This window comes from Phasianus colchicus, chromosome 10 (assembly GCF_987193195.1).
Source record: "Phasianus colchicus chromosome 10, bPhaCol1.hap1.1, whole genome shotgun sequence".
Taxonomy (NCBI): domain Eukaryota; kingdom Metazoa; phylum Chordata; class Aves; order Galliformes; family Phasianidae; genus Phasianus; species Phasianus colchicus.
Window position 1 is genome coordinate 18546761 of NC_143445.1, and position 27336 is coordinate 18574096.

At 49.7% G+C, this 27336-nt stretch overlaps 1 protein-coding gene and 1 long non-coding RNA gene across 3 annotated transcripts in view; one reads left to right on the plus strand and one right to left on the minus strand.

The window, feature by feature from the left end:
* Window positions 1–13413: 13413 nt before the first annotated feature.
* LOC116235474 (uncharacterized) lies at window positions 13414–14632 on the plus strand. 2 transcript variants are annotated; one of them, XR_004168362.2, is made up of 3 exons: window positions 13414–13521; window positions 13802–13872; window positions 14429–14632. It is a non-coding gene; the product is annotated as an uncharacterized LOC116235474 (long non-coding RNA). The 2 variants fall into 2 exon arrangements; XR_004168361.2 differs by having other exon boundaries at window positions 13429–13498.
* Window positions 14633–14740: 108 nt separating this feature from the next.
* Window positions 14741–27336, minus strand: part of VEPH1 (ventricular zone expressed PH domain containing 1) — a 58149-nt gene continuing 45553 nt past the window's right edge. Inside the window, exons 17-19 of the mRNA XM_090147601.1 lie at window positions 23505–23622; window positions 17969–18105; window positions 14741–14977 (exon numbers count right to left, since the gene is read on the minus strand). Of these exons, the coding sequence (XP_090003727.1) occupies window positions 14741–14977; window positions 17969–18105; window positions 23505–23622 (492 nt within the window). The remainder of the gene's footprint in view (window positions 14978–17968; window positions 18106–23504; window positions 23623–27336) is intronic.

Genomic DNA, 27336 nt, shown 5'->3' on the forward strand with positions numbered 1-27336 from the left:
GCTCCGCAGCCACGCACGGACTGGCGCGGCCCGGCGCTGTGACGCAGCACTCGGCGGCACCGCGCGGCGCGGCGGGAAAAAAGAGTCCGCCCGCTTCGGCCCCGCCCTGGGCGGCTGGGGAACGGCGGGCGGCGCCGGGCTGCGCGCTGCGTGCGCTGCTGCCGGCCTCGCGGAGCCGACGGAGCGCGGGGGGACCCAGCCGCTCAGAGCCCTGGACGCCGCGGCTCAAAGCCCGCCCTCGTTAAGCCATTCGAGCGACGGGGAAGAGCCGCTCCGAGATGCGGGGAGATCGCGGCCTCCGCTTCGCCGCGTGCCTCCTCGCTTGCTGTGGCGCAGACGTTCTGCTCTCTTTCGGGGCGGACGGCGAGCAGCGGCGCGGCGCGGCGCCGGGCGTTATTTACAACCGCCGTTCCGCAGGCACAGCGGCCGCTCCCCTCCCTCCGCCCCGCCGAGGAAGGACACGACGCGGCTCTGTCGCAATCGCAGCGCTGGGGAAATTCCGCCCGCTCGCATCACTTCTCGGAAACGGCCGCACCGCGCCCGTATCGCTGCGCCACGCGGCCGGGACTACCGACCCGCGGCTGGCGGGCGAGCCCCGCCCCGGCGGGCAGCTCCGGAATCTGATTGGCTCCGTCGGCTTGATTGACACCTCCCGGTGTCGTCAGCCGTCCGCCATGTCGTGCGGGGGCGCCGTGTCCCCGCGTGGCCCCGCGGGTCGGCCCGGGGCTCCGCGGTCACGGCGGGCTGCGAGGGCAGCGGGACGGCGCGGAAAGCGGGGCTGGGGGCTTCGTGTGGAGAAGCGACACCTCGTCCCGCGGGCAGGGGACCCTCAGGGCCCGGAGCCCTCTCCCCGTGGCAGCAGGAAGGCTCCGGCAGCCGGCCGTGCGGCGCGGCAGGCTCACAGCGGTGCCGTGCGCGGGCCCCGTCAGCCAGGCGTGTCCGGCGTGCGGAGTTGTTGTTTGCCATTCAAACAGCGAACCTGAGGGCTCACAGCGTGCCCAGCTCCGACCAGCAGGGCTGAATTGTGGCATCATCCTTAAGTTCTTTACAGAGGGAGCGGTGAGGTGCTGGAACAGCTGCCCAGAGAGGCTGTGGGTGCCCCGTCCATCCCTGGAGGTGTTCGAGGCCAGGTTGGATGGGGCCCTGGGCAGCCTGGTCTGGTATTAAATGAGGAGGTTGGCGGCCCTGCGTGTGGCAGGGGGTTGGAGATTCATGATCCTTGAGGTCCCTTCCAACCCTGGCCATTCTGTGATTAACTGAGCAAAGAGCCAGCAGTCCATGCTGCTCCGTGTGCTGACACAGGTGGGAAGGAGCCTTTGTGGGGAGATAGAAATCCGAGGTGCTGATCAATCAGTTTGATCAGGGCGGTGCTGCCAGGCTGTGGCAGGAAGGCTGTGTCGATGAGCTGGAGGTGCTGGAGGCCTGGCTACCAGCAAGGGCAGCCGAGGAGGTGTGGAGCAGCTGGGTGAGGCTCTGGGCTCTGTGTCACGGTCAGGGTGAGGCTTTACAAACAAGGCTTTCAGAGTCCACAGTTCACTGTGCTTGTTTGTCAGTCTTCCCTTTCCTGTTTGTATTTGGGGTTTGAGAGCCAGTCTGTAACTATCACTGGAATAGTGCCTTTTCAGAAGGATTTAATTGCTTTTCCCTTTTCCCCCAGTGCTGGGTGGTGCTGCAGTTTGTGGCTCAGCAGGGGTTTGGTTAGCTGGAAGGGTTCTGTACCCACCCCATTTCCTGGCCCTTTCACAACTTCCTTCCCTTGAGCCTCATGCTGTGCAGTCACTGAGATTTTAAAAACATTTTTCCATAGGTTTAAGAAGCCTACCACCAAACTGGAGGATTGGAGGCCTTTTCTTTTAGAAACCTCCAGCAGCCCTCTTGGGTGCATTGCGCAGCCAAGTGAACACACAATGCTTGTGCTAAGCATCTCTGCAATGGCAAAAGCAATTTACAGGTCACTGAAAGTAACACAGATTAAAGAAATAATAAAGGGCAGCTGGGTAAGGAAACCCCATGTTTGTATCAGTTCTCATTGGGACGTATGATTTTCAATTCAATAAAGTTGAGCGATGTGTTGTCCCTGTAGCTGTTATACTATTATAAGTCTTAGCAGAGCCACAAAGTTTAGTGATAACATATTAAAAAAAAAGAAGGAAAAAAAAACAAACAGTCTGTAGCACCTGATGAGCTGGTACCTGATGTCTCCGGGATGGTACAGAGGAGCTACATTAATAAATCATAGAATATCTTAGGTCAGAAGATATGTTAAAGATAATCTAGCTCCAACCCCCCTGCCATGGGCTGGCAGCCCAGAGCCCCATCCAGCCTGGCTCTGAGCACCCCCAGGCATGGGGCACCCACTGCTCTCTGGCCTCACCGCCATCTGTTAAAAGAATTGCTTCCTAACTTCCAATTAAATCTTTAATCTAGCGCTTTATTTTGTAACACCACCCACAGGAGGTAAAAGCTGTGTTGTCACCTACCCAAAGCCATATCCAGATACACACTGTAGACAACTTAAACCCACCAGCACAGCAGTTAATGAGTTCACGCTTTTTGCCAGGAACCAGTGTGTTGCTGGAAAATGATGGCAGTCAGTAACTGCTGGCTGAATCATGGATGTGAGTACATTAATAAGTCTAATGTGCCCTTCAGCCCCGAGTCATATCTGGGAGCTCTTTCAGTTGACTATGTGCACATAACTACTGCCATCAAAGTGACTAAAATACCCCTCTTTGGTTTCAAGAGTTCATGCAACAGGCTGAAATCACATCGAGTGTTTGCAACACCAGTGCCAAGCACAGGGCTGCCAGGAGGCATCATCAGGGTCCCCACCAGCCCTGTTGCTGGCCATGGCTTTTGGGCAGAACGAGTCCCCAGCTCACCTGAGCAAAGCAGATAGTCCTGGGATGGTGCAGCAGTGTATGGCAGCTCCCACATCTCCAGTATCTGTCCTGCACTCCTTTGGTATCTATACCATTGCAGCACCTTGCATTTTTCCCTACTTCTGATTGCAGGTACAGACTCCAAAGCTGAGCAGTGAATGCATTGGCAGAGGATTGGCAAAGATGAAATGAAGGTAACACCAGTTTCCAAGTAAACCCCCTGGGAAAGGAGCTGTAGGGTATCCAGAAACCTCCATCCTAGTGCGTAAGTGAACCACTTCCATCCTGAACATCCCCTGAGGATTTTACAGGTATCTCAGCAAATGTTTCACTAAAGGAAATAGAAGAGCAGGTTTTAGGCAAAGAACTGCAAATTACAACATGCAGATCCCTTCACAGCATAGAAGAGATTTGTTTGGAAAAATGAGACTCCGTGATGGCAGAAACATCTCATTTCCTTTGAGAATGAGGTCAGTGTATAAGACAACAATGTGACAGGCTGTTAAGCAGTAAAATGTTTTGACATTAGGTGATACCTAAAAGTTTCTGCTGTCATATCAAGTAGATCAGTTTAAGAGAATGGGGAATGTTACTGAATTAATTTACCCATTGCAGTAAAATAATTTTTGATTTCAGAGATTTTGGATTTTTAAATCAAATTTTTAGGAAATCTGTTCCTACTCTTCAAATTGAATCTGATAAACTAGTGAAGAATCTATAAGAATTATAGACAGAACCTATATTGTAGAACCTGATTGCAGGAACACTTGCAGTGTGGATCACATACCAGGTTGGCAATGGTATGAAAGAGCTTGGCACTAAAAGTTGTGGCAATGCAATTTACTCAGGCTGGAGAAAGCAAGCTTTACTCAGTCAAATTAAGACTTAAAGAATAATTAGGTAGGTAAATTCTATAAAAGATTTATAGAGACTGCAAGATTTATAGAGACAGCTCAGAGAAACAAGGAATATTTGAAATGGTTCCCAGAGGGTGGTTACATTCAACTCTTAGTGGTTTTGAAGGAGAAAAGAGGAATTCAGCAGTTACATCCTGCAACTTTTACCATGAAAAACTTGGTACGAAACCAAAAGCACAGTTATGAGCACAGCCCTTTATACAAGTGTTTCTCTGTTTCATGTTAACCAATTCTTTACCTTCCATTCTCATTTTGTTGGTTTCAGTGCATTACTCATCTCTTGCCAGTGAAGCCACAGCTGGTGCCAAGCTTAAAGTCATTGAAGGCTTTATCAAGAAAAGATTCAAATCAGTGAGCCTTTCCTACCATCTGATCATGTATTGGTGAGCAGTAGTTGGGTGTGTTTTCAAATTGGACATCATGCTTAAAGTCCTTTTGGTTCCAAACTGTGTTCCAGCACATTCAAAACTCACACTTGTTTCTCCCATTGAGTCACATCAAGACAAAGCAAGTGAAATTTATCAGATTACCATCATCAGACAACGCCGATGAGGCAGCAGACATTCAGATGCAGATCAGAGAGCACGTTTCATCTGCATGCACGTTATGTGACTGAAGTGAACTGGTTTGAGAACTGGCATTATGTGTCCAGCTGATACCAACCCTGGTAGTTAATGCACCAACCTTTGAACTGCAGCAGGCAGCTTCAGAGGAAGGGCAGGGCTGGTGGCAGCATCATCACTACTGTTATAGCTCTGGCTGCTCTTTGTCCTCACTGTCTTCTGAGTAAAGGCATAGGAGACAAGTTAGGTCTGAGAAGCAGTTTCTGTTGCGCTCTGACTCAGCCCCCTCCGTGGGCCAGCAGTGCCACCTATCAGCATTTGGAGTGGAGAAATGAGCAACGAGGCTCCACACCAAGCAATCACAATATGCTTTTAAAAAGCAATATGCTCTGCACGTGTGCTTGCATGCACATCTGCCTCGGCTCTGTCCTGGGAACATTACCATCACTGATAGCATTTCCATCTGGAAGTAAGAAAACTGGGATAATGTCAAATGGGATTAAGTAGCATTGAGCTTGGGAGAGGTGCCCTGAGCTCACACCATGGCCTTGTGCTTTGGCGAGAGGCTCTTGTACCCAGTGCCATCAGCAGAAGGGCAGATCTGAGCAGTTTGTCCTTTACACATCACACCTCTCCAGAGCCAGTGCTCCATGTGCAGATGTGCTTCTCACAGATTATCACCACTGAGCAATTTGTATCTGCAGACATGCGAGCAAAAAGGCAAAGGGTCAAAGCTCCAGCCTGGAATAAATCACAGAGAGCCCCCAGCATTGAGTGTGAGCAGAAACGAGCAACAGGAGAGATGGAAAAAGAACAGGCTGTGTCCTCACAGGCAGACCTCAGCAAGACAGATTTAGCTCTCGTTCAGCCAGGAGGATGTTTGTCACTGCGAGGACAGGCCTAAATTATTTTTAGTGGATGCATCATGAGTCCGCAGCTTTAAAGGACAGTGAAAGAAAGATCAACTTGTCCGGTGAGAGCTTATCCTGTTCTCTCAGAGCACTTGCAGCCCTGGGAAGCTGAGGAATGTGTCAGTACATACAAGACACCATGTGCTGCTAGAAGTACAATGCCTGCTTTTATTGCTGCTAGCTGTGACTCTAGCAGTCAGCAAACCCTGACATCACACGTGCTGTCCTTACCCTGGGCCACGCACACAGCATTGTGCCTGCAGGCTGAGCCCAACAGAGCATTTCTCAATAAAACGCCCTGGAGATCCAAAAAGATTGTCTTGTTTTCTATCAGTCCACGCGGCCCCAGCGGTGACACGACACCCAGCCCTGCAGTCACTTTGCTGCACAGCAGGAGACGTGATTCCCTCCTATTGCTGCCAGCACTGCGTACTGCAGCCACACACCGGCAGGGTGAGGCCGTGCTGCTGGGTGCCGTGAGCTCAGGGAGGCTCCGTGCCGTGCTGGGAGCCGCAGAACCACATCCTGCACGGGGCCTGAGCAGCATCTGATAGACTCACTGCACCAGCTTGAAAACATCTCAGTGCAATCAGTCAGCAGCTTTGCCAAGCGTTTCCCCTACAAACGGATACAGCCAGCGCTGAGATGCTTCATCTCACGTAAATCAAGCAAATCTGTCACCACTTTATCCATCTGCATATCGGAATTGGGCCAGGAGGGGCTGCGTGCCACCAGAGCACCTCCGAGTGCTGCGCCCGTGCTGCGGGGCTGCTGTGCGCCCTCCTGACCTGCAGCTGCGCGTTTGCAGTGGGAGCTGCCCTTTCCGAAGAGGCAGTGCGCCACCTGGCGGGCGGGAGCCGCTCTGCAGGAGGGTGCGGTGCCACGGGGCGTGGGCAGCCGAGGGACAGGGAATTGAAGTGCTAACATATGGACAGGATGTTTTGTTTTACTGAGATAACCAACAGACATCACCTCTGATTGATCACGAGGTGCTTACGAAATAAAAGGAGCTGCTAACAACGAACTGTCTGTCCCTGCAGCGCTGAGAAAACTGACACAAATGTGAGCAGGGCACACAGTGGGAATAAGGGATATAGCATGCCAGTACCCATGACTATTTCCAGTAACACTTAGCTAGAAACAAGGGAAGATCTGAAAGTCACGTTAGCAGGTCATTTGTGAGTTACACTCCTTTTTCCATAATGGACATGGATAGGGATTTTTGCTTTTCTAGTTCCCTCACGCTGTACAGCAAGTCAGAGTCAGGATTGTGCTTTGTGTAATTCATTTTAGCAGCACAGAAGAATAATTCTGTTATTTCTGGAACGGACCACGGTCTGAACTACAAGATTCTTAAAGATGCTCAAAACCTCATTTAGGTTCTGGGAAGACCCACAATACCATTGCCTAATATTTCCCTAAACAGATTTAAAAAGAGAAAACCAATCAACAAACAAGACAGATTTTTGCAACTATTCACTTGCCATTCATTTCGTACTACTTGGGTATGCAATTCAAGCAAGGAACCCCCTCCAGAGCTCTTATCCATCAGCCCACAATGCTCACTAGTGCAGACACAGCAGTGCAGGAACCCGGGCCAGGAGGGCTCCAGGTGGGTGGGGGCACCTCTGCCGTGCTCCTTCCCAAACTTCAAGTAAAAGCCACTTAATAATAACCTACCTAAGACAAGTTTTATCACAGACCCTTTTACCCAGCAGGAGGCAGCACTTTGTTACAAAAAAAAAAAATTACCAAAACCCCACAACCAAAATTGGGAACGTTTTGCTGATTACACAGCCTGTCTCAGCAGCTGTGCAAAGCTTTTAGCTTCAAATATAGAGGTATTATCATTAGGTCTGGAAAAAAGACTTTTTGACAGAACAGAACTCACGCCAGCTTTATGCCACTTCAAAGAACGCCAGATTTTTGCTTCAGTGTGTTACAGTGTAATCAATAGAAATGATCAGCATGGCAGATTACCTTCTTTTGTACACTCTTTGCATACACTATTACATATATATATATAATATGTAATAGTAATATATATACATATATATGTATAATATATATATTAAAACGTATACTTCCTTCATGCAGGTGCTGGTCAGGTTGCCCCAAGCACAGCCCCATTTTGGTGCAGCCTCAGTGCCCCCAGCAGCCCACCTCCACCCATGGTGGGTTTTCAAAGAGCCCAGGGGCCATGCAGGCCATGCAGTAGCTCTTTCCAAGTGATCACCCAGCTTTCAGCCAACATACCCTTCCCAGCCTGGACTTGACAACCGTAGGTTGAGGGGAGCTTTACCTACTGGATATTTCCAGCTTTTAAGCCCACATGCAAGTTCACCTCCCAGAATACCACATAAGGAGAGCCAACAACCCCAAACAAATCCTCCCCCCAGCCCACTGCCTGTGCTCCAGCTGCAGGTTTGATAGCTCAGCCAGCTGCACCTCATTAGCCAGATCCCTCCATTGGCTCAGGCTCTCACTCCTTGTACCTACTCTGAGTCAGGCTGCTCCTGGAGAGCTGGGAAAGGCTATTTTGCTCTGTCGTTAACTGGAAATTTCAGGAAAGTTTTGGCAAACTCCCTCTGACCTCTCTGCAATGCCTTTTTTTTTTTTTTTTTTACCAAGTCACGATTTGGGATGTAGCTATGATTAATGGAGAGTGCATTGCATTAGCTCATGTGTCAGGACAAATAAAGGAAGGGTGTCCCCAGTGGGCCATCCCTTGCCTGTCACATCTCAGCCTGTCTGAGCAGCCCGTTAACATTCAGCAGGCTGCTGAAACCTGCTGGTGAACAAGGGGCGTTCCTGACACTCTGAGACTTCCCATCAAGATGTGTTTGTTAATCCAAATTGGCAGAGCCAAAACAGCAGGCACACAGCTGGATCCATCCTAAAATGAGTGGCTCCTATGGGAAATGCAGGCACCCGCAGTGCAGCAGGTCCTTAACGCAGCGTCTGCACTGGTGTGTGGGAATAACATGAGGATCCATGGCAGCTCTTGCTTCCCTCCCCTCTCCATTCTGTATTTCACAGAATCACAGATCCAAAGTTCTGGTTTGTTGCCCTTTATCCTGTTGCTGGGCAGTGCTGAAAAGAGCCTGGCCCCATCCACCTGGCTCCTGCTCTTTGTATACATATAAGTATTGACATGATCCATTTCTCAGTCTTCTCTTTCCCAGGCTGCACTGCACCAGTGCTCTCAGCCTTTCCTCATCAGGAGGTGCTCCAGACCCTCAGGCATATCTGCAGCCCTACAATGGACTCTCTGCAACAGTTCCCTGCCTGCCTTGAACTGGGGAGCTCAAAACTGGGCCCAGTGCCCCAGACGTGGCCACACCAGAGCAGAGCAAAGGGGAGAAGAACATCCCTCACCTGCTGGCCACACTCTTTGTAGAGCACCCAGGATACCATTGGCCTTCTTGGCTACAAGGGCACATAGCTGGCTCATGGTCAACCATTGGTCAACCACTGGTCAACCAGGACCCCCAGGTCCTTTTCCACAGAGCTCCTTTCCAACAGCTCAGCCCCCAACCTGTACTGATGTGTTGTTATTCCTCCCCAGGTGTAGGACTCCACCCTTGCCAAAGCTCATCAGATTCCTCTCCACCAAAATCTCCCACCTGTCCATGCCTTGCTGAATGGCCACACACCCCTGCCAGCTTCATATCACCAACAAACTTGCTGAGGGTGAACTCTATCCCTTCATCCAGGTCACTGATGTAGATACTCAGCAAGACTGAGCCTAGCCTAGTATGAACCCCTGGGGAGCACTGCAACCTGCAGGCCACCCAGACTCTGCTCTCTGGCTGCTCCAGCAGCCTGGTGCTGCACACAGGGCTGCTGGCACTGTGTGACACTGCTCAGTGCTCACTGCCAGTGCCCTTGCAGCCATCCTGCCTGCTGCTGATGCTTTCTGAATATTCACACCTGTCCCAAAGAGCCTCCCCACCGAGGGAATGGCATACAGATGGCTGTCTCCACCAGCAGATCTGCTGTCGCCAGCCCAGTGTTCCCAAAACAAATGGGTGACCTCTGCCTGCACATCAGTCCCAGCGTCGCCTCTCTGCTGCCTCCATTAATCACAGTGCAATCTCCTAGGTGGGAAGGCAAGGGCTAAACTTTTCAAAGAATAAATGAAAAGAGGAGTGGAGTAGAGAAAGTGACAAATACAGGTCGTGTTGTATAGATATTAGAGCTATAGAAGTAAAGGGAGGAAGCTGTGAAAGTTTAGGAGGCCCTCTATCTCCTTCAGGATGATAGAAAATACTTTTGTTCCTTTTTTATCAGGCTTGCACTCCGTATGGGTACTACAGCAGGCGGTATGGGGCTCTGTGCTGCTCATTCTGTCTGAAGGAGTCAGAAGAATGGATGAAAGAAAGTCCCGACAGCCTTTTGATGAACCTAAAGGTCACTTCTAGCCCAATCCATTCTGAGAGTCTCTCATTCTATGAATCTGTTGCATTGCATTGCTTAGCTATGACTTTCAGGTAAAAGTGTTGGGCAACATCCTGCTGTTAAACACAGCATCCTCCCCATCACAGCCCCTCCCAACAGCCTTAAGGGCTTTAGAGCTTAGTACCAACACTGATATCTGACACATGGCTTTTATTTCTCCTTTCATCATAATGTGTACAACAGGCTGCAGATAAAACCATTGTGTTCCCCATCATCCTTCCAGTTCCATTGCACTGCCTGTGTTGGAGGTGACCGAAGGGGTGGGGAGCTAATAGGGAGCAGAAGGGGAGCCCGAACTGAGCTCAGCTTGCTGAAGAGGGCAGCTGTTTTTCACTTGTGCTCTCCTTAGTGATTAAATGGGCCGGGATATAAAACCAGATGTGATGCACTCAACACAGCTGAAACCATTTGCAAAAAATAGTTGAGTGCTCAGCTTCCATTCCATTCACTGCTTTTTGTTTGGCCAAAAAAGAAAGCTCTCTGGAGGGCTGCAAGGTGTTTACCAAGGCACTGATGAATTCCGGCTGGAGTAACTTTACACAAGACAAATGGTCCTCCCTGGCCAACAGTTTACTATCTCTTTTTTCCTGCCTGTAAACTTCAGTTGCTCTGTTAGGAAGTAGAAGAGGCCAATGGCCTGTGAGGCAAAGTGAGCAATTTCAAGTCAATTATCCACGAAGGTTACGAGGCAGCTGCGGCTGCTCTGCAGAGATCCCTCAGCAATTTCTGCCACACACCTGTGCTTGGTCATTCAGGTGGCTTTGGTTGATGCAGTGAGGTGAAGCCATGGTCCCAAGGCCTCTCCTGGAGCTCCCATGCAGGGGGCAGAAAGGTGTTCTCCAGTGTTGTGTCATTACCCTATGGAGGGTAATGGGACACAGCCCCAGCCTCAGCATTAACCTAGCAGTGCTCCTGCATGGTGCGCAGAGCTCCGCTGAAGGCACAGCACTCAGCTCTGCTGCTTGGGAGCAATCCTGGTGGGAGGATGGCTGGGTGCCTGACTGTGGGTGGTGTCCCATGTCCCCCACGGTCCCAGTGGTCCCAGTGGTCCCAGTCCCATCTGAAGAGCAACCAGACTGATTGCTGGAGGGCTGCTGGAGAACAGTGCGCTCGCACAGCTTCACTTCTCAAATAACATCCCGTCTTCCCAAAGCAGGTCTTCTGAGCTCTGCCCGTGTTCAGCAGCCTACATCCTATCCCTAACCCTGACCCCAACCCGAGTGCTCCAGCCCAGGACTCGGAGAGTGGCTGGGGCAGTGTCAGAGCTCAGGCACAGCCATGGACAGCTGGAAAAACATCTTCTGCTGTTGCCTAAACACCACCTGCACCGAAGCAAAGGATCATCACACTCATGCTCTTCAAAGGGAAAACAACAGCACTCATCACGAGTGTTTTCACTTGGGCTGGAGCCCCAAGCCACAACCAAGTCAAGTCTTCGGTTACGGATCCGTGTGGCGCCTTGTGACACATGGCCTCCTAGTGCCGTGTGCTCTTGGACAAACCCACCCCATCAGATGCACGTACGTACCCACTGACAAGTGTTATCTGCTTATGCAAAGTTATCCTGTCACAGAAAAGAACAAAACAAAGAGCCCTCTAACAGACACTTGCAGTTTTTCCACATGCTACTGCCAGGAACCAGCAAATGGGTTTTTTTGCTCATGAGCTGGAGATGTTATGGTGCTCCTGTTACTGAGCAATCCGTGGGGATGTTGATGTGAGCTCCAGGCTGAAACCTGGAGGACTCCCAGTTGGCTGTTTTGTTTTTCACTCTCTTGGAAGGGAGCTGGATATGCTCATTGCTGGTAACAAAAGGTATTGTTTGATTTATGATGCCCCCTGCCCCCTATTCCTATTTCCTCATGCTTTGCCCACAGAACACGCAGGACATGTGCCTCCATGTGGTTCCCGCGCTGGGGAAAAGGCAGAAGAAGTGGAGGGCAAAGTTAGAGGGCAGAGAGCAGCAGGCAGAGCTCGCCCTGAAGCAACAGCTATCACTTAATGGAACAGCACTTCTGTCCTGAAACACCAGGATCTCAGATGGACTGAAAGTCATGCTTCATCACATGCTAGGATTACCTTCAGAATGCTTTGTGTCCAGAGAAGGTGGAGAGGGCACTGAGAATCACGGAACCATTACGGGTGGAAAAGACCTCTGAGGTCCCCAGACTTTATCCTCGAAGCACTGGTTGTCTGCACTGGGATGGCTTGGCTGAGCTGGCAGCAGCAGGCTGGGGGGTCCCTGCAGGATCAGAAAAGCTGGAAGCTTTGAGAGTGAGTCAAAGATCCAGTTTGTTCCACTTCTACCCGCAGTGCTGTGTGCAATACCTACACACTCACCCCATATTTTATTCTGTTCCTTTTGACCGTGCTGGAGAACTTCTTTTTCGAGGATGCAGGGGTGAATCGTGGGGTAAACTTTCCCTGGAATTGCTCCCAGGGCTGTGCTCAGCTCTGTAAACAAGGCCTGGGCAGGCAGCTCATGTTTCTGGGAATCGCTGTGCGTGGGGCCACTGGAGCACAGGGCACTGCTTGGAGCCTGGGGATGCAGCCCAGGGTCCACAGCTGTGATTTCTGCCTTTGAGTATAACCTCGGGGAGCAATGGGGTCTTGTAGGGGTGTGGTGGCAGAGCTTTTCTGCTCTGCCAACCCTGGGAGCCAAATCCAGCCAAGGGGACTTATGTGTCCCCATCATGGTTTTAAATTGAGACAGGGCAGGTTTAGGTTGGATATTAGGAGGAAGTTTTTCACTCAGAGGGTGGTGAGGCGCTGGAGCAGGTTGCCCAAGGAGGCTGTGGATGCCCCATCCATGGAGGCATTCAAGGCCAGGGTGGATGTGGCTCTGGGCAGCCTGGTCTGCTGGTTGGTGACCCTGCACATAGCAGGGGGGTGGGACTGGATGAGCGTTGTGGCACCATGCAAGGTACAAATGCAAGGTGATGGGCTCCCCTGCAGCCAGCAGGAATGTGTCTACAGGCACCAGAAGCTTGTCTTTGCCCCAAACCCATCCCTATCCGTATCCCCATCCCTGATCCATTCCCCACCCCTATCCCTGTCACCTTGTCCCCATTTCTGTCTCCACATCCCCATCCCTGTCACCATTCTTGATCCATTCCCCATCCCTATCCCTCTCCCTGACCCATTTCTGTCTTCCTATCCCCATCCCTGTCTCCATCCCAGGATGGCTCCTGCTGGGGACACTGCACAGCCAGGAAGTGAGGAGTGCCCCAAGTTCTCCACTCAGAGCACAGCACTACTCAAATTTAGAAAAACTCCAATGCACATCGTTTTAAAAAAAAAGAAACAGGAAGAACTATTTATACATTTGCTCAAGAAGAACATTTGCCACAGTGCAATTTGCTTTTTTTTTTTCATATTTATTTTTAAATCTCCCCGCTCATCGTAGCTGGATTGATGATTTCTGTGTTTCTCCTTTTAGGAGGTTGACTAGGATAAGCTGCCAGCTGAATTTCTCTTTTATTTTATTCCAAGTTTTAATTTAAGACAGGAGAAGTGTGGCGAAGCTTCTTATTCTGTGTAATCATTTCTTGGCACAAAGCAGGGCACTAATGACCCTACTGGGTCGCATAGCTCCAAAGGGCAGGGCATGGGTTGGTGGCAGTGGTGGCAGTGGTGAGCCATGGCCTGGCCAGTGACAGCCACAACCCAACAGCTGACTGTAATTCTTCTGTGTGACACAGTCACAGCCTGGCCCACGCCCGGGTTCTGCGCTTGGACACGGAAATCTGTTGGCAGTGAAACAGGTTCTGATCACTGAATCGCTAAAGTAGGCTGGAAAAGACAACTGAGATCCCCAACCCAACGCCAACCCACACCACCCTACCCACAACCACATCCCTCAGTGCCCCGTGGTTCTGAACAGCTCCATGCACGGTGACCCCACTGCTCCCTGAGCAGCTGGGCCAAAGTAACTCCAGACATTGAGACCACAAACGTACACCCATGAATTAACTTCATTCCCATTCAACTCAATGGTGCATCCTGGGAAGGGTTTGCTGGTCCCAGTATTTGCAGTCCAATAACTGAGAGCTCCCTTCCCCTGTCAGGCCATGGAAATCTCCACTGTGTCCCTCAGGCTTGATTCCATGATTTTGAGGCATGAAGCTTCATAGAAGCTGTAAGTACTAACATAGCATATTCCTAAAGTACTGTTTTAGAGGTTTTAGTCAAATTGGAAAATATTAAATTTGATATCTACCCCATCTTGGCCTGCATGTTAATTTTTTCATCCACAGATTTCCAACTCACTTTTCCCCACTTCTCCTCTTTTGCTTTCATTTTTTTTTCGGCGCCATTTCCTTTACTTTGGAATCATTTGAGAGTAAGAAAACCAAAAATAAACAAAAACCCCAACAGCCCAGATCTGGAAATGATCCATTTTTAGAGCCATTTTGAAAGCTTACAGTGAAGGCAAGTAATTAAAAAAAAGAAAAAAGAAAAAAAGAAAGGAAAACAGTTTTTTAAAACTATGTTGGTTACAGATGGGGGCAAAGTGGGAGAAGGAGGCAAGAAACCAAAACACTTAAATATTTAATTTTATTTTTCTGCACTGTTAAATCTTTAAAATTGCCCCATCTCTGACCTGAAGGGAGAAGCAACTGTGATTTTTATTTGTAGGGACAGGAAAAAGGTAAGAGGCATTGAGGTTAAGGAGGAGGACGATTTTTTTGCAGATGGAGGAATGCAGGAAGCCCTGGGACACGGGATGCTCCCAGCAGTGCCACGGCCATGGATACCCGAGCTGCAGGATTGGACCTGGGCCACTTTCCAGCCACATCTCCCAGCTTGGAGGCAATGAGGCTGAAGGAAAAGCTGTACTTTGCATGTGGACGTGGCAGCTACGTCTCTACCTGCACACGGATGGCAGCACTGGGTCTTCCGGCAGCATCACAGCCACCCCACAGCCTCCCGTTTCCCAGCAGCTGCCCACCACCCCGGGCAGCCCATGGAGGGTGCAGAGCAGTGGGGTGCTCAGCACTGCAGCCCTACAGGTACGTGGTGGCCTCTCTGCTCTCCCTCTCCTTGGCCTGTGCGATAGCAACGTTGATGCACTGCAGCCACTCCTCCGTGCTCTTCTCATCCTTGGCCTTGAAGACGTAGCTCTTGCTGTCAGTAAAGATCTCGAAGGCTCGAGGCAGGCTGCGGTCCCGGCGCTTCTTGGCCACCACTTTGACACTCTGCACCTTGCTGAGCTCAATGGGGCAGTCGTCGGGGTCGTCTTTCTGAAACACAGGGTGGGGAAGATAAACAGAACCGAGTTCACACGCTGGGGCTTCCACCAAAAGGGGAGCAGCCACTTCTTGTGCTGGTCTGGAAAACAGAAGAGGTATTTTGTGCCTGACTCTGGAATGCAAAGGAAGCCATGGCAGTTTTCAATGGGGAATGGAGTGCATGGCACAGCTCAGTCGTGCTGTGGTTTGAAAACAGACAGCAGCACATCTGTGAAACCTCAGCATCACGGTAAGAGTGGGGATGGGATGCAGGGAGCAGCAGAGATGGCTGCAAAGAGTCACAGAAGTTTCCTGTGGGAGATCTGTGTGCTCACCAAACAGACACGAGCTGCGGTCTCCAGATGAGACTTGTGAGCCCCAACCCCCCAATGATGTGTATGTTTCTCCTGTTGAGATTCTTAGGCTTTTTAGCAAGAGGAGTAAGGCAGGTTTTCCAAATGCTTTCTGCTCCAACCGCATGGATTCCCCATGCATGGACACGACTCCAACACCAGCTCAGGCTCTATGGTTGCCCAAGGAGGCTGTGGATGCCCCATCCCTGCAGGCATCCAAGGCCAGGCTGGATGTGGCTCTGGGCAGCCTGGTCTGCTGGTTGGTGACCCTGTACACAGCAGGGGGTTGGAACTGGATGAGCACTGTGCTCCTTTTCAGCCCAGGCCATTCTAGGATTCTATGATTCTATGACAGCAGTAAGCAGCTCCACACTGAGATCAGACCTACGTTAAATACTGAGAATTTTATCACAGCAAATGCAAAACAACAACAAGCTGAGGGAGAAAACTTTGCACCCTGAGACAGGTGAGACAGACCTGCCAACAGGTATTGAGCAAAACCACTATGCTCCCTTGATGGGATGTCGTGTACACGCTGCTAAAAGCTGCTCAAGAAAGCTGATTGTACCCATGGCACATTTCTGTGAATACTGTTTACCACAATTTTCCAGGACTGTGGGATGTGGCTCATTTTGAACCTCTTCTGTTTTAGTTTTCTCCTGCCTCCCTTCACACATTGGCAATCCCACTGCTTACTCAGAGCAGAGAGCATCTGCGTGGGTACGTTTGTGGTGGGAAAGAGGCACTCACAGCCAGCTGGCTGCCCTGCTCTGCCTCCTCTGTGCTGCTTAGGGCTTCCAGGCAAGCAGTGTGACAGTCCCAGCACTCACATGTGCCCATCCCTGAGCAGCAGTGCCAGATCTGTGCAGCTGGAGCAGAGCTGTCCCGCTCAGCCCTGCAATGAGCACCAGATGAGGCAGAACCTCTTGCCCTTCTAAATACAGAGCTACTTACGAGCCTTCACGGCTGCAATGCTACTAGTGGGTCCTGCAGCCATCCTGTTGCTGGTGGGACCTCCCTCCTGCTGCTTGCTGCCCCAGCACAGCGTCTCGCTGTCTGCTCACAGTCCAGTGCTGGACAGACTTTGTGGCACTGAGAGCAAACCTGCCCCTTCCCACCAGATGCAGACACGGAGCAAGACAGAGCACGATGCACAGCCAGGCAAGCCCCTCTGCTGGTGTGTGCAGCAGTCAACCCCAGGCCTGCCTACAACACAGGGCCTGGGGGGCTCCTGTGCTGCAGCCCAGGCAATGGTTAACATCTCAACTATCTAATTTGAGCAAAAAATGTAGTGGTAACAGGATATAAGGCAGCAGTTGGAGGACTGATTGCCCAGGCATAACCACCGCAGTCCCTGGGGGCTGGATGCCAGTCTGCTCCTCGGGGAGCCAGATATTTGTGTGCAGCTCCAGAGGAAACAAAGAAGCTTGGATCTGACAGCTATGAAAGGGAAGTTAACCTATATGAGTTCTGCCATTTAGCAAACCATCTCTGTCTGACCATCTCCTCACGTCAACCAGGAGAGCACTGAGAGCACAGTGCCAGGGGCGACTGCTCCACACTAATAGCATCCCATAGGAATCAAGGTGTTCAGTGTGACTTTTGCCTGCCTTGTTTGCACAGCTAATTAAATCCATTCAGTTAAATGCATTTCCTTCAGCCAATCACCATGCTAAAAGAAATGACAACTACTCCAGCACTACAAAAAGTGAATCTCGGCCAATCCTGAGCTGAAGCTGAGGCACTGTATGGATTGAAATGTCTTCAAGATCTCAGTTCATCAGAAAAAGTCACCAGAAAGTAAAGAAAAAACTATTCTGTTTGCAAGGGCCAATGCCCTCCCTGCTGCAGTCCTTGGAGGAAGGGGCTCAGGAAGCCATTTCAGAGGCTTAAAGAGCTTTGCTGGGTTTCTGCAATGAAAAAGATTATTTACCAGAAATATTAAGGCTTGGCTGCAGCTGGAGGATGCTGCTATTTTTGGGTTACCAAAGAGAGTGCTGTTGCAACAAAAATAAAAGGTCTGTTTTGTGCCATGTTTGATAATCCTCACTGTGAACAGCTGAGGATAGTTTCTACTAACGGGCAAGTAAGAACTAATGAGGACTGGATTTAATTACCTGCTTGTCCATGCCCAGCAATGAACTTGTCTCTGAGTCACACTGGTGTCACTTCCAAATGATTTCACAGAAATTTCAGCAGAGTTGCCCTGAATTTAGATGAGGGCAGAAGTGAAAGACAACACTCGGTTCCTTTGGGAGAGGAGCACTTTGGCATCACCTTGCCTTAAACAAACCTGTACTTCCTGCACAAACAACGCCGGGTATGGGAACACTCTGCAAGGGGGAAAATATATTTATCTGAGCAGAGTTTATTGAAATAGCGTTTATGCAGTGTAATAATTGCTAGGCAGGATGGACGGCCAGATTTACATCGCCATTCCGTTGGTGGTGGATGCACTCGTGGTGCCGGAGCACTCTGGTGTCAGCTGGGATAGAACTGGTTTTCCCAGAAGGTGCTGGGAGCAAAGGCTCAGCTGGAGGTGGCTGGCTGGAGCATGAGGTCCATGGCAAAAGCCAGGTGGTGGAACCCCTGGGAATGGTAATGCAGAGGAGATGAACACAGGAGGAGAGCTGATGCGCTCCATACTTACGGATTTTCCTTTCCGAAAGAGCAGCTGGTTTCCAGCAAGGGTGAAGTAGCGAGTTTTCCACCTCTTGATGAACTTCCAGCGGACCTGCTTCTCCTTCAGCTTGCCTTCCATCAGCGGCTGCCCGTCCTGGTTCACTTCTGGGGGGGAGATCACAGAGCAGGGGTTATCTCTGCCCTCTGTTGCAGTGCTGAATATCCGCAGTTTGGCTGACAGCTCTGCCTGCATTCCTCCTGACCCCAGTGCCCAGCCTTAGTCATACACTGCCTGGGAGGCCTGGCAGCCGCAGCAGGCTGCAATTCTTCCTTCAGTCCCTTGTTCATCACATACTTATCCTCAGCATCACGCCTCCCAATTGTTCCTCAGCCCTGCAAGAATTTATTACTCTGTACAACTGGAGGCCAGCACTTATGTTGTCTATATGGCTTCACGCCATGCTGCAGAGTTCAGCACAGAGTTCTGCTCCTGCTCTGCAGTGCTGTGGGCAGGTTACCTCGCTCCCCACTCACTGCTGTGTGCCCAGCAGCACGGCTTGCCTGTGCTTTCAGCTGCACACCCACATTTTTCATAGAATCATAGAATTGTTCAGGTTGGAAAAGACCTTAAAGATCATCAAGTCCAACCACAACCCAGCCATCCTACTCTAACGCTAACAGCCCTCTGCTAAATCACATCCCTGAGCACCACATCCAAACGGTTTTTAAGCACATCCAGGGATGGTGATTCGACCACCTCCCAGGGCAGCCCATTCCAGTGCTTAACAATCCTTTCTGTAAAGTTGTTTTTTCTGATATCCAACCTAAACCTGCCCTGGACCTTTTGCAACAATATTCACTTACTTATCATTAGCCTTTCTGCTTCCCTGAGTGGCAACAGCAAAAACAGCACCTGTGCAATGCATGGGTGAATGCCATCTGTATGGAGCGTGTGTTAAATGAAAGATCTGCCCAGGTCAGCGAGGAGGGAGAGAGGGAGACACAACAGCTTCTGCTCCCCTCCAACTGCACGGCAGCGCTCCTACAGCTGGGGCAGAAGGCGGTGACAGATGCAGCACGTTTAGATCAGGAATGTGGTTTTTTCCCCAGCGTTGTTTACACTGGCAGTAACACAGGCTTTGGGGGTCTTCAGTGTGTACTGCTTCAATTTCCTCATGAAAGGCTGTAAATATTTCTGTCTCTGGAAGGAGATACACTGAATGAAAATGGGGGTGGCCAAGTTTTAGCCACAATAGGGAACCGTGCCCGTGATTTCCGTGATAAAGAGAGGTCATTCTGCTCTCCTTGCAGCCCCATCCCTCCATCATTCCCATCAATTGCCATTCACGTGAGCAGCCTCTCGGTGGAAGGAATCTTTTTTTCTAAATGAACACTCTAAATGACTCATTATGTGCGCAGTAACTTTCAGACCTTGATGTCATCTGGATGGAGCTATAGAAAGATTTGATATAGAAAGACAGTTGCTCAATGGTTAGGCTTTGTGAAGCAGTACTGATTCCAGGGCAGTAGGAACACGTTTTAAGCCAAACTAAGAAGCTTTAAGGCACAAAACGTTTGGGCACTGAGATGGTTGGTGGTCAGGAAAGCAACATGGGAAAGGAAGTTAACATGCAATTTTGGCCTAAACTGGATTTTCATGGCCAAAGTCTTTCACAAACAGGATTTACTGAAGAAATGCTGGTCTGTCGTTAAGCACTCGGGGCTGGAACCATGATAACAGAGCACTTCTCGCCTACATCCACTAAGAGGTCCATGGGGAATTCTGATGTCAGCTGCCAAAGTTGTCATAATGAAGCAGATGCCAGTATGTCTGAGGGTCTGATTAGAAGAAAAAGATTCATGAAAGATAAGAATGAAGCTCTTTTCCAATACTTTTTTCTAAGTCCTTTTGCTTGTTTTGATTGCAGTTAACTTCACAGAGAGGCAGAATAATTCAGCTGGAAGGGAGCTCGTGGGGCTGGTCATCCCACCTCCTGCTCACAGCAAGGTTGGCTCTGGGGTCAGGCCAAGTTGCTCAAAGATTTAATGACCTGGGATGTGAAAATCTCAACGACCTCTTCCGGGAAGCTGCCCCAATGACTGACCATCCCTGCAGTGGGAAAACTTCCCTTTGCAGCTGATATGAATTTCCCCAAAACTCCCAAGGCTGCCCACACCAATCCTTACTGGGATTTTACTTGGCCATCATTGAATACATGGTGTGTGCAAAGTAGGAGTCCATGCATGGGGCTGTGCAGGCACAGGGCATCAGGAGTGGACCCACACTGCCCCAGGAAGGCGGAGATTCACTCTGAACTCTTGCCAGATCCAAACTCAGTTGCTGTTGACCCATGGTTTACCACACAGAGCATCGTTACGTGGAAGAAGCATCTGCATTTTTAATGAAGGAATTAAATGAACAAAGGATTAAAAAAGTGCAATCAGCTGGCAGGTGGAACGTGCACTTCCCCTGTACGCAAACTAATCACCGGAAATTGTGTCTAGTTTTGATTTGCTCAGCTCCAGGCAAACTGCGAAGGCTCCAGAAGAGCGATACAAAAATGGCTGATCTTCCATACAATCATTCATGTCTTGGGAAACTGAGGAAGTGCATTCTCTCCAGTTCCTCAAGCAAAGATCTAGATGTGACGTGATAAAGTCTACATAGAGCAATTTTCCTCAGAACGTGGAAGGGCACCTTGAGATCCAGAGCTCAGCAACAAGGCAGAAATAATCCCACATTTTAGCAGGAGGTCGATTTACCTAAGCAACAACTCTTGAGTTGTCCTTCACTTACTTTTAAAGAACAGGTTTAGGCATCTTTAGAGAAATATGCCAATGTGATACTGATCAAAGAGAAAAGATTTCCTCCATATAAGCATTATTGGACTGGGTCTATACTAAATAGCACCCCAAAAATAAAAACGATGCTTTTTTTCCTACCATAATATCCATTGCTTTTTAAGCCATCTCAGTGGAGGAAGACTAACTCCAAAATCAATTCAACCCCAAATAATACCCACTGATGTAAGTGTACACCATGATGTAAGCTGGAATTGTTTTCTATCGCCTGTATCTTGTTTTCTTTGCAGAATTACAGTGCGCCAGGCTCCGAGTTGTTTGGGTACTGAACAAAAGTAACAAAGACAAAACAAAACCTGACACCCTTCCAAGATGAACTCAAGAAAAAAGCAAAGCATTAAATCTTCTGTTTGATGAAATGAAGCCATGCACAAAAATTCAGTCTCATCATGAATGATCTCAATGATAATAAGCCCCTCTTAACTTGAAAGAATGGAATGTGTGGGTGGCAGGCAGAAGATAAATGCAATTAACCTAAGGGAATATGGATTGGCTCTCCTTCATTAATCACCGCATTTGGTTTTGTTGAAAACCTGGAAAGGACACGTTACCGAATGCCACTTTTTATGATTTTCAAGCAAGCATTACAGCGGGGATATTTCAGTTCACCAGATAATCACCACTGCTAGCAAAAGATAAATGCATCCCCAAGTTAACACGGTGTGGGCTCTTCTGAGCGAATTGCTTTTTGAAGGAGGAATTCATAAAAAGCCCTCCGTTTTACCCGAATCATTGCCCATGGGCACGATGTCTCCTCTGCAGCCCACGGGGATTACTGCGATTTCTTTGTAAGCTTCCAGAACAAGGCATGCACTGCAATTCCCTCGCAGGCTATCAAGTGGTTTTACTGAATTTTTGGTGTGCAAAGGCTTGCGAGCCAACTGTCAGCGCGGGAGGTTATGTTGAAATGCAGCTCCTAAAAGCCAGCTTTTCCCAACAAGAGGCACGCAGTGCTGACTAACGCTTCTAATGCCTTACATCCACGCTTGAATGGTTATTGTTGTAAAAAAATAAAAATAGAAAATGGTGCAGTTTGGTTTCCCCAGCTCTGGGACCAGCAGCAGAGCCAGCGTGCGTACGTGGATGTGGGCAGATGAGTCGGGCTTGCAGGAATGCTCTCTCCCTCCGTAGCTCAGGGGTAGCAGGAACAAAATAACTCAGGATGATTTAGCAGCACTTCTGGAAGAGTGTGGTTGTCTAAGTAATGCTTTCAAGTGAGAAGAACGCATGTGAAATGGTCAAACTTTCTCTGTGCTGATTGCTGCGTTGGGTTCACCCACTGCATTGCTGAAGCACAACTGCATCTGCAAACAGCACCACAGAGCACAGCCAGATCCAGGCTTCAGGGCATAATCCTTCCCTAAGTCCCCAGGATAAATAGCATCTTGCAACACGGTATCCAAAAAATGTCACAAAAACCCAACATTAGCAGAAAACAAACGAAAATAATGGAAAAAGAATTTGCTTCTGAATTCCTTCTTGAAGGACCAGATTGCTAAACAGCATTGCTGAGAGGGAGGAATGACTTTCTTGTCTTTCAAAAGTACTTGGGATTTCCAAAGGGTCTGTCCCACTGTGGAACAGGATAAAAGATGTGTCACAGCCTTTACATTTCTCTCCCACTCCAGGAGACCTCGGAGCCCTTTTTCTGTCACATCTCATAAACCCCCCAGTGAGCCCCGAGTGTCTCCCACTCTGGCACCACTCTTCCCATAGCTCCACACCCCCATTTCAGGAACATTTACCTGCAGGTTTTCACCCACTAAGCACTATCTTCCTCCCTCTCGTGCATCTGAGCTGTGTTACCACTAAGCAGTTCATTCAGTTGGACTTCTCAGGGCATTAAGAACTGAGGAGCGAGCTCCAATAAGCTTTGGTGTTTTAAACAAGATGGGCTCATTTTCCTCATGGCTTGACATCTATCTCATTCCAATGTGATGGACAAAGCACAGTAAGGCCACTGGACTGACAGCTCAGAGCATGACTTCTCCTGTGATAGATGAGTCCCATATGAGAGCAGAAGGAGGAAGAGTAGGGAATGCCCCATGGAATGAGGGCAGCTGCTCAAGCAGATAGCTGAATCAGCAAGCTATGCAAAGGCTTGGCCAAATAATTCATAATTCTCAGCCAGAATTGTGCATGCAGTCAAGTTGTGGAAAAATCCTCCAAAAAAAAGCTATCCCACACCAGAAATTTTTACCTGGGACGAAGTTCACTTCCCCTCGCCTTGTTTTCTAACGTAGTTGAAGTATATCACGGCTGTCCCTAAGTACTGCTTTGCTCTGAAGATGTCCCCTACAGACACAGAGATGTTAAAGGAAGTGGAGTCCCTGGACGACCTCCCTGGGAAGCCCTGACAGAGGACACAGGCCAGGTGCAATATCAGTGCTGATGTCCCCTAAGGGGTGGCATGTGGGATGCAGCCAGGCAGAGGCAGCCCCATTATCTGTGTGCTGCAGGATGGGCACAGAGCCCTCCCCAAGCATTAGCAATCATGCAGAGTTGTGGGTTTACATTCCAAATCTCACCAGGAATGCTGAGATGAGTTTCATGGAGAGTTCCAGTGGAAACAGACAGCATCTCTGCTACGCTGGGAAGTTAGCTTTGCTTTTGCACAACCAGCACCACCAGCAGCACTCCTGCACAGTGCAGAACCACATTGCTATGCAGCCCTGGCTGCAGCCCGCCCGCAGAGCACTCACCTGTTGCCTTCTCAGGGTTGTTGCACATGAAGCACTGCCAGGCTCCCGCTTCCTCGCTGTAGCCAAATAAATCAAAGAACCTCACTTCTTCCAGGTGCATCTGCACGTGGTCCAGATCCTGGGCCAATAAGGAGAGAAACCAAACCCCCTTACACCTCGGGACCCCGCATCACAGCAGGAGCTGACAAGTGCCCTCTCTCACTGGTCTCATGCTGACAAACAGCCCGCCCAGGTGAATTGCTGAGCAGGGCATCTCCCTCTGCCATTGGCAGCACCCACTGTAACAGCTCTCTGGAAGCAAATCATGGGGCTGAGTGCTTTCCACCTCCCTTCCACCAGAGCCTACAGCTGAGCCCCTCCTTCCCTCCAGCCCTCAGTGTTCTCCAGGATCCCCAGGGCAGTGGTTCCAATGCTGGGGAACTCCTGTCTGACAGCAGGTCAGATGTGTCCCATGGGTTCCCAGTGCAGCCAGGGGGAGCGGCTGCTCTTTTTCTGTTCTCTTTTTGTTATTATTGTTGTTTATAAAGAAGGAAGTTCTGAACCCACCCCCCATGCGAGAAGCACTGATAATAACATTTTAAAATGTCAAAGTGAATGTTTCCAGAAATGAAGCAACAACAGGATGGATTTACCTGCACAAAACACATCCAGGTACATGTGATGCTGTCCTTCCACTGAGAGCAGGCAGGAAAGTGAGGGCTGGGCCACAAAGCCAATGTGATGCCTGACTCTATCAAAGGCCTGCAGAAAGCTCAGCTGCAGCTCTCAGAAGGAGCCAGGAGATGCTCTGTCCGAGGCCATTAAAACATGGTGTAATTTGTTGTCATTTCAACCCCACCATTTAATTTTTATAAAGATGGTGACCTCACATTTAAACGGACATCAGATAACAACAACCACACTGCTCCCTGTGCAGAAGGAGCAGGCAGGAAGGCTCAGAAAACATTCCTGCTTGTTTCGTCGGGAACATCACCGGTCTGCAGCACAGCCCAAAGAAAACAAGAATTCATGCAGTAGATGGGAACAAAACCCTGTGCTGCCAGGGACATGGGCTCACCCCACAGAGCAAAGAGGAGCCATTCTCACCTTTTCTATCTGCTGGGGCAGGAAGGGCTGCGTGCTCTGCCCCACGGCACTGCACATCACAGCACAATGTGGTTGCATTGCTCTGTCTGCACTGCTGAGGTGCTTACTCCCCCATGAAGAGGAACTGCTTGCAGCTCAGAAGCGTGTCTGGCTGCTGTGCTGTGCAATGGGAGAGGTGCACAGCCTTTCCCCTACCATCCTCCCACCCACCTGGGGGCTGTGGGGTGGACAAAGCACATAGGGCACTGCTCCCAGTGGGTCTGTGCAGGGCACTGTGAGGATGGAGCTGGACAACAAGCCTGGGATCCTGAGGGAAACCTTCCAACATCTGCAATGAGCTGTGTGAAAGGCAAATGTTGGGGAAATACTGAGGCAGCCATTGTCCTTTTTCACTCTGTATTCCTTGTATGCCAAAACAAGGAGCTGATTTTGGGATGAGAAGCACAGGGAAAACGCCTCACTGGAGGGGAGAGATGCACCTCATCCTGCCCTCCATCATCTGGGAGATGTCAGTGACCACACTGTGAGAGCACAGCACCTCATTCTGCTGCACAGAGGGAGATAGCAGACAAAGAGCAGGGAAGGACAGAGCCAACAGTGGCTTAAAAATGTGAACTATTCTCCTGCAAAGCTGCTCAGCAGGAGGCACTCAGAGGGAACCGCCTGGCTGCACTGACATACCACGATGCAACACAATGCACTCTGCACAGCTGCAACCAGCACAGCCTTCGTACTCCTGGGTAGAGAGCAGTGAGGCAATGGAATGGAGATCTGTAGGGATGCACATCTGGAAGCACTTTACTCCCGGCACATTTTGAGCTGTGTTGAATCAATATATTTTGTGGCACGATCCCGTTGTCCATTTGGCTTTTGAGACAGCAGTGCCCAGCGATACGGGCATTCTCACTGCAAGGCATCTGCTGCAATTCCTTGCACGCACAGGTCAGCCCAGTTCCGAATTCTGACAGCGAGGTGAAGCTGGAAATACTGCTCAGAATTTACTTTGGAATAAATCACTGACGCAATAGCTTTTCCTCCTGGTTTGCAACAGTCTTTCGAATACACATCAAGGAAACGTCTGCGTTGATTTATAGTGGAGCAGAGGTCACAGCATTGGCTTTGCTGGGCGCCTGCTGGCTGCTGGCCTGCAGTGTTCCCTGCATGCTCCCACATCAGCAGCAGCATCCCCAATTCTGGCACAGCCATTCGGACAGTGCTGTAACACGGGGTGCAGGACTTGGGTAGAGAACACGGTGTTCATTCTGCAGCGGATTCCAAACGTCATCAAGAGATTTCAAAACATTTTAAAGGAAAACATCCAGAAATCTGCTTTCCGTGCTACTGGAAGAGGAGTGAGATTAGCAGCAGCAATCGTTTTGTCAAATCATTAGCTATTTTGGAGTCCATTGGTGACAGGGAGAACTTTGGACACCAAAACATCAGGTTTTTGGGAAGCACAGCCTGCTGGGCAGAGCGATGGCTGGGTCACACCATGAGTGCTCCCATCAGGTTTTGGCAGGTAAAGTTAAAGAAACCCTCCTTCCACCCAGCAGGCCCAGGTTCCCCTCCATGAGAGCTCCATCAAATTCACTCAGTTGCTCAACAGAAACATCACGGAATCCAAATTCAGATTCTGTGTTATATGCAAAACAAAAATGGAGGAAGTAGTTGAAGCAGCACGCTGCGGGGAGCACTGCTGAAGCCATTCCCCTCCCAGATGCATTACATCAGCCCAACAGTCCTTGGCCTCCAGAGCACTTCCCATAACCAGCATCTTCTGGAGCTCCCTCTGCCCATCCATTATGTCACAAATGATCAGTATCTCATTTTCCAGCCCCACTACTTCAGGAACTGGGAGACACTCTTCCTGTTGGGCAGCGCCGGGAGTTCCCCAAACAGGCTGAATGCCTCTCTGACAGCAGCAGGATTGTGCAACCAGTGTGCTGGGGACTGATCACATTTCGAGGCATTTTTCAGAATGGGAAACAGTGCACTGTATCTAAGTCTAATGAAAGCATGCTCTTTTCCAAACCCTTTATTCACCCCAAACCCTTCTGTGTTCCACCAGTTCTGACCTGACAAATGGCATAGATCCAAGTTAAACGGCACTGTGCAAACAGAGACATCCTTAATGCCTCTGGATGACTCCAGCTGGGATTTCCAAGCAGATAACAGACCAAATAGGGACTCTGCTGAGCCTATGTCCAGTGGCCCATAAGCTGTGACCCACTGCTCTCACATTGTGGCAGCAGCTCCCTGCTCTGTCCAATGCAAGCTTGGGGTTCAGAAGGTGTTTCTAATGAAACTCCTGTTTTTAAACTGCCCACAACTTTCATAAATTAAACTTATTCAGCCAGACATGTTTATGCCTGAGAGAGAGTCCTGAGAGAGAGTGTTTTAAAACCATGTTTGACAGTGCATTTCATCCCATTTCACTGGATGGAGATGTTCGGGGATGAATAGATATTTGTTTCACAATCCTATAGCGTCCTTTTCCAAGAAGCCCGATTAACAGCTTTGAAATGGCATTCCCTGAAATCCTGGAGACAGTAAACAGCTTTGAAAGAGTAATCTTTTTAACTGGTAGGGGCAACCAGTGGTGCACGTGCAAATGGTCGTCTTCATAAAAGCCAAGTCTGTGTTTAAGGAGGCAAATTTCCCGGCAGCTGCGTGACTCAGAAGCGGACTTAGAATCATAGAATGACCGAGGTTGGAAAAGAGCTCTAAGATCATCCAGTCCAACCAT